The 12,785-nt window shown below is 36.3% G+C and overlaps 1 protein-coding gene across 1 annotated transcript; it reads left to right on the top strand.

Annotated features, from left to right (window-relative positions):
- The first annotated feature begins 446 nt into the window (after positions 1 to 446).
- Positions 447 to 2,122, top strand: LOC104095323 (uncharacterized). Its single transcript, XM_009601423.4, has 2 exons — positions 447 to 875; positions 1,777 to 2,122. Exons 1-2 carry the CDS (start codon positions 593 to 595, stop codon positions 1,929 to 1,931), a joined length of 438 nt encoding a protein of 145 aa, XP_009599718.1. The 5' UTR covers positions 447 to 592; the 3' UTR covers positions 1,932 to 2,122.
- The last annotated feature ends 10,663 nt before the right edge of the window (positions 2,123 to 12,785 follow it).

Genomic DNA, 12,785 nt, shown 5'->3' with positions numbered 1-12,785 from the left:
GAATGAGATCTCTCCACCCTTAACCAAGGGTCTCGAGTTTGAGCCTAAAAATATAGAAACTTTAGTAGAGAGTGCTTTCCTAATTGAACTTACACCAAATGAATACGATTATTTAAAGGAAAAAAAAACATATTTCGACCCACAAGTTAAATCATGATCCATACTTTTGCTTAATCTGTTTTGACCCACCAAATTCTGACCACCTCGTCCATTTAAAATTTTGCACATAGGATTTGTATAAGGCCAAAAAGGCTTCCACTTCTCATTGGATTTTTAAGTTTTCGATTGTGGAGTACTTTGCAATTTGGGGCGGCAATCCAAACAAGAAGCCTCCCTTTGACGTGTTCAATAAAAGAAGCCTCCATTTACGTGCCACCACACACATTCCTGAACCAAACTACAAGTAAATCAGTTAGAAACCACAAGCATTTTCCTTTGTTCTTTCCTACTTCTTAGTCCCTAAGCATTTTCCTTTGTTACTAGCACGCTTTTAGAGTTGAGTTAAATATATTTTCCTTTACCTCTCTAATAATTCATCACAACTAGCAACAACAACCAAACGTTGTGTTTTTTTTTTGAAGATCCAACGACAATGATTCAACCGTTATTCGCACTTGTATTTTTTGAAGTAGCTGTGGTATTGATCCTCGTATTCCGAACCCCTTTAAGAAAACCTGTTTTGATGGCATTGGATAGATCAAAACAAGGGAGGGGACCTGTGATAGTAAAGAGTGCTGGTGGAACCTTATTCGTGGTTTTAGTCTCAATCTTATTCAATGTCACTATTATTCAAAACCGTGCAACGGATTCTGGCACTGTCAATCCAACTGATCAAGTTCTATTGGCTAATCACCTCCTAGAAGCATCACTCTTAGGTAAATCTTTGTCTTGTTACAACCTTTACATCTTTTATTTTATAATTTTTGTCACATTATATTTGGCAGAAAAAGATCTATATAAATTAGTCCGATAAAGTTTTAACCATGGCTCATACATAACACACAACCAACAGAATGCTTATACATTACACATCCATTACCTTATAAAACAATTTTTTTCCTGTAAAAAATATTATTAAGTTCCAACCCAATTCCAACAATGCACTTCGTTAGTATGTTTTCTTAGTCCAATATTTTCTAATAGCTTGTTTGGATGGTTGTTACCTATTGTATTGTATCGTATTGTTACTTTAAATATAATGTTTGTTTTGATTGTTATTTAAATTTTATTGTATCGTATCGTTAAATCCATCGTTTCGTAATGACGAAAAGTGCCACTTTACGGAACGATGAATTTGGTGTGGTGACGTCATTTTCTTGCTTTTTTCTCTCATATTGCCCTTCCTTAATATTAAATAATCACATTTTATCATTTACCTTACTTCTTTATATAATAATTCTACTATGTATCCTGTTTTTTCTTAATAATGTTGCAATTTTATTCTTCATATTGTTGGTGCGTGACATCATAAAATGACGGCAAACGATACAATTTATCCAAATGTTGTATTCATCAAACAATACAATACAATATGAAACAATAGATAACAATAATCTAAACTTGAAGATATAGAGAACTTCTAGTATTTTTTAATAAAAAAATATTTTATTTAATATTAGATTGAGATGAGTTAAAATAGAGACCGTGATGATTCATATACCCAATCCCAACTTATTTAGAATTGAGGTATAGTAGTAGTTTTTTTTGTTATTGTCTTACTATATTTGGTATCTGACGTAGAATAATATCTTTCTTTGTTCTGGTGTACAAATGCAGGATTTTCATTGTTTCTTGCATTGGTCATAGATAGACTTCACTACTACATAAAAGAGTTGCGTCTGCTAAGGAAGACTTTGGAGGCAGAAAAGAAAACAAAACAGAGCCGCGAGGTGGAAAATGTGACATCAAAAAGTCCGACCAAAAGTACATAGAAATGTGGAGGCTATATTTTCTGTTTGTTTGATCTTTTAGGTCGTCTTTAACACGTATATTTGACACATCCTAGTGCATGATGATGTGGTTATTTTTTCTCCTATTATTTTAAAACTCCTTTGTTTTCCTAAATGTCTGATGGTGATTTGTAATTTGTTTATTCTAAGAGTATACTGTTATTTAACTGCCACTCTTGTTATCAAACTACCAAAGAAATAGAAATGGAGAGGAACCATAAAGTTTCAAGGACTGGCTTGTTCGAATATTTTCAAAAATAGAGCATATAAAAAGTTTTGAAAGTTTGCAAACTCTAATTATTGGAGTTGCTTCTGGAAAACAAGAAAAGTTAAAGGATTTTTTATGGGAAGGAAACAAAGATAGGAGGGCTTTCCATTTGGTGAGGTGAGATAAGGCTGTTCTAGAGAAAAATAGAGCAAATTATGCTATATACCTATTCTATCCAAAATAATTACCTGCCTTGATCTATTCTAGAAATAATTACAATATATACCTATGCAACCAAAAGTAATCCCCGTTAATCCTTCTTCCTATTTTGTTCTTGTTAAAGCTAACTTTTCTCCTCCTTTTCTCTTTCTTCTCTTATCATTTTCTCCACTCTTTCTCTTTCTTTCCTTTTGCCAATATCCCTACAATTTTTCATTAGATATATGATCTATCTACTCCCTCTCCTATCTTTATCATTTGCCCCAGCAAAAAAAAAAAAGCTAAAAAAGAAAGATCTATCAAAAAAGGATAGAAATTTCTAAGGTTTCAGTTTGCTACAAATTTGTGAGGTTGTATATGTAATAACAAATTTTAATTGCCGACGTTCTTTTCGGCAAGTTTTGGTCGTATTCACCTTATCGACTTTACTTTGGAGTTTGACCATCTAATTCATTTCCGAAAGCGACCAAATCATTAGTACAAATTTGGCGGTATTGTGACAAGATATGTGTTTGTTTGAAGTATTTTGCTGTTGAAATTGTTGGGTGTTGTTAATTGATGGTAGATTATGGTGTTAATGCTAATTTTTTGAGATTTATTATAAGAAAATCTAGTCCACCATCGAGGAACTTAAAAAGTTTGAAACTCATAAAGAGTGTTTGTTGAGTTTGTTGTTGTTTCGATTCGATGCTGACTAGAGTGTGATTGAAATGTTGATCGTAGGCTGTGGCAAAAATTTGAGTCAATTTGATAAAAATTTTGGAGATATATTTTTGGATTTTGGATTAAAATTGAGTTGAACTAGTGAATTAGTGAAGAAGATGAATTTGTAATGTATACCAAAATGTTATAACATATAGCATTTTGGTATATAATAATTAATTCAATAATATAATTAATTACAATAGTATACTATTATGGTATATGATATAATGTAATAGTATACCGTTGAACAACGAATATAAGATACTATTTTGGTATACTATATGCCATTTTGATATACAATACATAATTCAACAATATACTATTATTGTGTACAATATAATATAACAGTATACTGTTATAGTTGGATCACTTTTTAGTTTTTTGAAATTTTCAGGCCCTTTCCCAAAATTTAGACGAAGTTTTCACACTTTTTTCAAATATTTTCGTAAACTAAGTATTTGATAGAGTTATTATTTATTGTATAAGAAGTAGGTATAGGAATAGACATAAAATAATTATATATTTATTTGGTATATTTGTATACCATTCTAGCATACTAATGTACAAAATATTAAATACTAATATATTATTTCATTATCGTATATGACATATACCATATGGGTATCATAATATACTACACCAATATATTTTAACTGCTACTAATATATTATTTTTGGTATATTATATGCTAGAATAAGTTATTTTTTAATAATTAATACATGAAAAAATAAAAATAAATAAAAAGGTGTACTATATCGTTATCTTTTTTCATATAGTTAAAAAAGAAAGAGAGAAAATATATCATTTTGGGTTAAACTGGCGAGGAAGAATTTGTACAGTATACGAAAATGACATACTATATACCATTTTGGTATATAATTCATTCCAATTGTATACTGTTACAGTATACTATATAACGTAACAATATACTATTACAATTTGGTCCTTTTAGAATTTTTTTAATTTTTCTTTATGCATGTGTATTATGTAATCATTTTAATTTTTTCTTTATGCGTTTGTTTTATATAATAGTATTATAGTACAATATCTTGAATATATTATTATATTAATATGTGGTACATTATTTTTAAATTTTTTTCTTTATGCATGCGTATTATGTAATAGTAGTATAGTCATATATAGTTGCTTGAAATTAATTAGTAGAACTGTATACCCTATTGGTATAATTATATGTCATATTGGTATCATATGGTAGTTGGAATATTTTTTGGTTGACCGAAGTGCATTTTTATGTGAATTCTATTTTGAAATGATTTATATGATCATGTTTTGCTGTCTTGGATTTTCTTGTACCTATGGACATAGATTTTGTGTATTATGTAATAGTTTTTATAGTTATATGCAGTTGTTGGAAGGACCCCGTACAACTATATACCCTATTAGTATAGCTATATACTATATTGGTATCATATGCTAGTTGAATCTTTTTGTGGTTGTATTAGCTGTCTTTAATTAGTACACTTTTAATAATAGTAATATAGTACAATATCTTAAAATACTTTATTATATTAATATGTGGTACACTATTTTTTTAATTTTTTCTTTATGCATGTGTGCTATATAATAGTAGTATAGTCATATAGTTGTTGGAAATTAACCAGTAAAACTGTATACCATGTTGGTATAGTTATATTGCCATATTGGTATCATATGGTAGTTTGAACATTCTTTTGGTTGTTTTAGCTGTATTTTTAAGTGAATTCTATTATGTAATTATTTATATGAACATGATTTGCAGTGCTAGGATTTTTTTGTGCCGATGAACATAGATTATGTGTATTATGTAATAGTTTTTATAGTTATAGGCAATTATTGGAACGACCCCATACAACTATATACTATGTTAGTATACGGAATGAGCAAGTTGCTTTGTGAATATTTAGCTTGCAATGCGAGCATGTAATTTTCTCATACTTTTATTGCATCCTTTAATGTTTTGGTACAGTAGTATAGTCGCAGATAGTTGTAGCAATATTCTAAAGTAATCATATACTCTATTGGTATACATGTATACCATAGTGGTATCATATGGTACTAGAAATCTTTTTTGCTACTTATACTTTCATTACATTTTCTAATATTTTATTATCATTTCTATTCTAACTAGTATATATGGAGATTTGATGGATGTAGATTGTGTTTTCTTGCTCCATAACTCGTTGTGTTATTGCTAATGGTAGAGTGTGTACTGATATTTGTAGGGAAGGAGATCAAGTTTTGCATGACAATCACGTGTTGATTCTTAGAATCTGATTATGTAATTTATGGTGTTCAGCAACAGTCAGTGTGATATTCAGTGAATTAGATCAAGTGGCAACTGATATTATTTCAGTTTAATAATTGAATTAAAAAAATGAGAAAAAAGACAAAAGGTATATTATACTAGTTATATTAAAAAAAAGGTGAACAAATATTTACTATATCAGTTATTTTTTCTTATTGTATAAAAAAAGAATAATAAAAAATAGTGCACACAAAAATGAAATTAGATTATGTGGAGAAAAAGAATATAAAAAAAGAAGTTAAATGAAATTAGAAAAGGAACAAGAAATAAAAAAAAAATAAAAGCAAAAAAAGGAGCCAAAATTGAGTGTAAAATTAAATTATGATAATACTAATAATATGATTTGGACCAAAATAAATAAACAGAAAATGAAAAAAAAAAAAGAAAACGAGAAAAAAGAAAAGGAGAAAAGACAAGAAGCTGAGAAATAAAAAAGAAAAGGAGTAAAAAGACAATAAGTAGGAAATGTTATTAATTTGATGGATAGAAAAGTAAATGAGTAAGTAAGGATAAATAGTTCTATTTTTGTATGTAATTGTGTCGTTCACCCAGAAAAATAGGGGTGGGCTTGGTATTAGAAATTTAACCTTAGACAATGAGAGCTTGCTTTTGAAGTGGTTGTGGAGGTACGGCAAAGAAGAAAGATATTTATGGAGATGGATAATTTCAAACTATTTTTTTTTGGAAGATTTTTCGATCTCTGTTACAAAATTTTCATGGAAAAATGGTACGGTATAACAACGTACTCGTATAATAAGCAGAGAAAAACCAAACTGGTGTCAATTTCCCATTTTTCATTGCTATTTGTAAGGCAATAGGCCTGAAAAAGTATTTAAAACATATCAATTTAGATATTTGTACCTTTTTGAAGTAAAGGACCATTTCTTATATGTTTGGACTAGATTCTATTTGAGAAAGTTGAAAAAGCACTATCTCATTGCAAGGTTTTAAATAATTTGGCCTTTCTGAACGCATTTGTTTTTTGACAAAGACTCTGGTTTTCCCCCCTTTCAAATGATAATTATTTCTCAGAATATCAAACCCATGTTTGAATTGAAATTGAGTTTTCCAAAAACTCAAAATCTAGGATTGATATTCTCAGTTTTAAAATATTGAAAGTTAACTCTTTACAAAACGACAGCTCGCTGCAACTGTCTGTTTATTTTACTAACTCACTCCATTAGATGATATCAACATGCTACCGAGTATATAACTTTATATGCATCTCCAGTTTGGGCAAGCAAAGTAATTTCCTTTATCCAACTTGTATATGGTCGAAATAGATTTCGGCTTTCCTACGTTCGATCGAGTTCAAGTGGTAAGAAGTCGGAGCGGGACTTTGGGAATGAGCTCTGAATACAGTACTAACGAGCCTCGAGTCCGAAGGCTGCTCGAGGAATCGGCTCGATAACCTTATCAAGCCCGTTACCAAATCGATCCGCAAGGCATTGTTTCGAGGTCGTAAATGCGCGACGCTCATCCCGAATGTTGAACTCGAGCCAAGACCGAAGGGCTCGACCCAATAACGAGTTCGAGCCAGTATCCAGCTCACAGACAATAGCCGTTGCAACCGCATCAAGAGAGAGAATCTTGACGGAAATCAAGGAAGGGACAAATCATCATGGGTCTTTCACTATATGCTTTATTTTATTATTTTTTATTATAAATAAAGTAATGACCCTCTACTATGAGCACACGGAATAGATTGGAACAAAAAGATCTTTTCTCATATACAAAGATATCTCTTTGTGCTTGTTTTACTTCATTTTATTCATTCTTTCTGTTCATCATTCTCATTCTCATAATCAAAATACTTGTATTGTTATCTTTATATCAAAGGGTATTACGTAGCCTTAGAACCATACATAAATTTAACATTATCCGATTTTTTGGGTAAACAGTTTGGCGCCCACCGTGGGGCTAAGGATAACAGTGATTGTTTGATATAAATCTACAGTACACACCGGCTTACAACTTCAAATCAGCAATGGCTTTACCTATCGACCACGAAGCCGGCCTTCAAGGTGAAACCAACAACTTGGCACCTGGGGCCGGAAGGTCACTTGACGATGGCACTGAGGCTCGAATCGAAGTACCCGAAATTCGAGCCAAAGTAGCATTGGATGTCAATTCACAAATAACTCTGGAGGCGAATCAGCGTTCCAAACCGGAAAGAAGCATTCAAGGCAGTACTCGATCCGTAGCCCGAGATACCTATAACGCGGGGGAAATCGGGGCCAACTTACGTATGATCTTCGAGATGCTACAAGCCCAACAAGTAGCGATAGCTCAGTTATAGAGCCAAACTCATATACAAAGCAGGCCGAATTCCAATCCGCTTCGAGAAATCACCCCCAGAACGGAGCCCGTCATAGTGAAATCAAACGAGCAAGAATCGGGGACCACTCCCGAAATTACTAAATTGCTCGAGGAACTTACAAAATGAGTCGAAGCCAACGACAAGAGAGTGAAAACATACAATGCCAGGGTCGATCAAATCCCGGGGGCTCTACCAATGATAAAAGAGCTTGATTCGAAAAAATTCATACAAAAGCCTTTTACCTCGAGTGCGGCCCCAAAACCAATCCCCAAAAAATTCCATATGCCCAAAATTCCCAAATACAACGGTACGACCGATCCTAACGAACATGTCACCTCTTACACATGTGCCATCAAAGGTAACGATTTGGAGGACGATGAGATCGAATCCGTGTTGTTGAAAAAGTTCGGGGAAACCCTCTTGAAGGGAGCAATGATCTGGTATCGCAATTTACCACTATATTCCATCGATTCTTTTGCCATGTTAGCAGATTCGTTCGTAAAGGTACATGCTGGTGCCATAAAGGTTGCAACAAGAAAATCAGACCTCTTCAAAGTAAAGCAAAAGGGTAATGAAATGCTGAGGGAATTCGTATCCTGATTTCAAATGGAACGCATGGAATTGCCACTGGTCACAGACGATTGGGCCGTACAAGCTTTCACCCAAGGGCTGAACGAGCTAAGTTCGACAACATCACATCGACTGAAGAAAAATTTGATTGAGTATCCAGCAATAACTTGGGCAGATATACACAACCGATATCAATCGAAAATTAGGGTCGAGGATGATCAGTTGGGAGCTCCGTATGGACCCGTGCATCAGAACAGGATAGCTACTAAAAACCAAAGGGAGATCGACAGAGAACAAAGGTCGAACAGAGACCGATATCAACCGTACTTCGCAGATCGAATGAACAACGGTTCAGCACGCAATACAGTTCGGAACAATCGAAGGATTGATGGAGGGCAAAATTCTCGGGGACTTATGAGCAAGAGTAGATTTGATAAATATGTCGATCCTATAGAAGCACCTCGATTATCAGAATATAACTTCAGCGTTGGTGCATCCGCCATCGTGTTGGCTATCGGATGCATCAAAAACACTAAATGGACTCGACCCATACAGACCGATCTTGCCCAAAGGAATCCCAATCAAATGTGCGAATATCATGGCACCCACGGCCACAGAACGGAAGATTGCAGGCAATTAAGAGAGGAAGTAGCCCGCTTATATAACAAAGGGCACCTTCGGGAATTTCTGAGTGATAGGGCGAAGAGCCATTTTAAAAACAGGGATTTCGGCAAGCAAAACGAGCAAGAAGAACCGCAACATGTCATTCACATGATCATTGGCGGCGTCGACACCCCTCAGGGACCAGTGCTTAAACGCTCTAAAGCATCGATTGTGAGGGAAAAACGATCTCGGACTCAAGATTACGAACCCATAGGGACTTTGTCTTTCGATGATAAAGATACAGAATGAGTCATCCAACCTCATAACGATGCAATATTCGTACTCATGAATAAAACTAAAATTAAGTGTGTGTTAATCGATCCAGGTAGCTCGGCCAACATCATCCGATTGAAGGTAGTAGAACAGCTCGGCCTACAGGACCAGATCGTACCCGCAACTCTGGTTCTAAACGGATTCAATATGGCATGTGAAACCACCAAATGCGAGATAATCCTACCAATAAACGTGGCCGGAACCATCCAGGAAACAAAGTTTCACGTGATCTAAGGCGATATGAGATACAACGCCCTTTTTGGAAGGCCATGGATCCATAACATGAGAGCTGTACCTTCGACCCTACACCAGGTCCTCAAATTTCCAACATCGAGAGGTGTCAAAACAGTATACGGAGAACAACCGGCCGTAAAAGAAATGTTCGCAGCGAAATCAATATCCTTGCCTTCGCCGATAAAGGGATCGGGCTCAGAAGGAGAACAGAACACCAAATAGCAATCATAGATGTCGGCTTCGACCCAGCCAGATAACCAGAAGGTTGGAGAAGATGATGATTAGAGGATCCCTCGATCCTTTGTGATCCCCGATGATTCCGACGCTACCAAATCAACAATTGAGGAACTAGAGCAAGTCATACTAATCGAGCATTGGCCCGAACGAAAGGTATACCTGGGAACGGGGTTGAGCCCCGAACTCAGGAACAAACTTGTTCGATTTCTTATCGATAACATTAATTGTTTTGCCTGGTCCTATTTAGATATAACAGGGATCCCACCGGACATAACGACACATCGGCTAAGCTTGGACCCTAGGTTCATACCGGTGAAGCAAAAAAGAAGACCCCAATCCGAGGAAAAGCACGCATTCATAAAGGACGAGGAAACCAAACTTCACAAGATAGGGTCCATTCGGGAGGTGAAATATCCCGAATGGTTAGCCAACGTAGTTGTAGTGCCTAAAAAAAGGAACAAACTTAGAATGTGTGTGGACTATAAAGATTTGAACAAAGCATGCCCCAAAGATTCCTTTCCGCTTCCCAACATCGATCGCATGATCGATGCCATGTCCGACCACGAGATCCTCACTTTTCTCGATGCATATTCCGAGTATAATCAAATCCAGATGAACCCGGAGGACCAGGAAAAAACTTCATTTGTCACCAAATATGGAACATATTGTTATAATGTGATGCACTTCGGGCTAAAAAATGCAGGGGCTACTTACCAACGCCTAGTAAATAAAATGTTCGAAGAACAAATAGGTAAATCAATGGAAGTTTATATTGATGACATGCTAGTTAAATCCCTGCGCGCAGAGGACCATTTGACCCATTTGCAGGAAACGTTCGAAATTTTGAGGAAATACAACATGAAGCTCAACCCCAAAAAATGTGCTTTCGGGGTCGGTTTGGGCAAGTTCCTTGGCTTCATGGTGTCAAATCGGGGAATAAAGATTAACCCCGATAAAATTAAAGCCATCGTCGTCGTGGACAACGTGAAAGCTGTACAAAGGCTAACGGGACGGATTGAAGCCTTAGGCCGATTCATTTCGAGGTCATCAAATCGAAGTCACAAATTTTTCTCTCTACTCAAAAAGAAGAACGATTTCTCTTGGACACCGGAATGCCAACAAGCATTAGAGGAACTAAAATGATATCTATCGAGCCCACCATTACTTCACATTCCAAAAACAGACGAAAAACTTTACTTGTACTTGGTAGTATCGAAAATCGCGGTAAGCGGTATCCTAGTTCGAAAAGTGCAAGGTACGCAATTTCCCGTTTATTATATAAGTCGGAACTTAGGAGAAGCGGAAACTAGGTATCCGCACCTAGAAAAATTAACACTTGCACTGATAAACGCCTCTAGAAAGTTAAGACCATACTTTCAATGTCACCCCATATGCGTATTAACCACCTACCCACTTCATAATATTTTGCACAAGCCCGAACTATCAGGACGATTGGCCAAATGGGCCGTCGAACTCAGTGGGTACGATATCGAATATCAACCACGTACGGCCATCAAGTCTCAAATTTTAGCAGACTTCGTGGCCGATTTCATACCAACCCTCGTACCCAAAGTTGAAAAAGAACTCATGCTGAAATCGGGTATATCATCGGGCGTATGGATCCTTTTTACGGACGGGGCTTCGAACGTGAAGGGGTCCGAGCTAGGCATAGTTTTGAAACCACCCACGGGTAACACTGTTAGGCAATCTATTAAAACTACCAGGTTGACTAACAACGAGGCCGAGTATGAAGCCATGATTGCAGGTCTCGAGCTAGCTAGAAACTTGGGAGAAGAAGTCATTGAAGCCAATTGTGACTCTTTGCTGGTGGTGAGTCAAGTAAACAAAACCTTCGAAGTTCGAGAAGGTAGAATGCAAAGGTATTTAGACAAACTACTTGTCACTTTGCACCATTTCAAACAATGGACTTTACGGCAAGTTCCACGAGAACAGAATAATGAGGCCGATGCGCTTGCGAATTTGGGATCGTCGGTCGAGGTAGATGACTTGAGCTCGGGGACTATCGTTCAACTTTTGAGATCGGTAATCGAAGAAGGTCACGTCGAGGTAAATTCTACAAGCTTGACCTGGGATTGGAGAAACAAGTATATTGAATACTTAAAGAGCGTAAAGCTCCCATCGGACCCTAAAGATTCTAGGGCCCTATAGACTAAAGCTGCTCGATTCACGTTGGCTTCGTACGGAACGCTATATCGAAGGACATTCGATGGACCGTTGGCAGTATGCTTGGGTCCGGGAGATACCGATTACATCCTACGGGAAGTGCACGAGGGCACTTGTGGGAATCACTCCGGTGCCGATACATTAGTTCGAAAAATAATCAGAGCAGGTTATTATTGGATCGATATGGGAAATGATGCGAAGGAATTTGTTCGTAAATGTGACAAATGTCAAAGGTTTGCGCCAATGATCCATCAACCCGGAGAGCAACTTCACTTAGTCCTAGTCCCATGGCCGTTCATGAAATGGGGAATGGATATCGTCGGCCCTCTGCCATCGACCCCAGGTAAAGCCAAATTCATTTTATTTATGACTGACTATTTTTCTAAATGGGTTGAAGCGCAGGCGTTCGAGAAAATAAGAGAGAAAGAAGTTATAGACTTTATTTGGGATCATATCATATGCCGATTCGGGATACCCGTCGAAATAGTATGTGACAATGGGAAACAATTCGTTGGCAGCAAAGTAACAAAATTTCTCGAAGATCACAAAATAAGAAGGATACTATCAACACCATACCACCCCAGCGGGAACGGATAGGCCGAATCAACAAACAAAACTATCATTCAAAACCTAAAGAAGAGGTTGAACGACGCTAAATGAAAATGGAGAGAAATCCTGCCCGAAGTCCTTTGGGCGTATCGAACAATGTCAAAATCCAGTACGGGGGAAACCCCATTCTCCTTAGTTTATGGGTCCGAAGCATTGATACCAGTCGAAGTCGGTGAACCCAGTACCAGATTTTGATTCACGATGGAAGAATCAAATAACGAGGCAATGAATACCAGCCTCGAATTATCGGACGAAAGAAGAGAAGCTGCTCTCGTCTGATTGGCCATCCAAAAGCAGCGAATCGAAAGA

This window comes from Nicotiana tomentosiformis, chromosome 6 (genome assembly GCF_000390325.3).
Source record: "Nicotiana tomentosiformis chromosome 6, ASM39032v3, whole genome shotgun sequence".
Classification (NCBI taxonomy): domain Eukaryota; kingdom Viridiplantae; phylum Streptophyta; class Magnoliopsida; order Solanales; family Solanaceae; genus Nicotiana; species Nicotiana tomentosiformis.
Note: the sequence above shows the minus strand (reverse complement) of the source record. Positions and strands in the feature narration are given on the sequence as shown.

Coding starts and splice junctions, on each gene's coding strand:
- LOC104095323 (XM_009601423.4), top strand. CDS start 593: ATGATTCAACCGTTATTCGCACTTGTATTTTTTGAAGTAGCTGTGGTA. Junction 876..1,776: donor CCTAGAAGCATCACTCTTAG/GTAAATCTTTGT, acceptor GTACAAATGCAG/GATTTTCATTGTTTCTTGCA.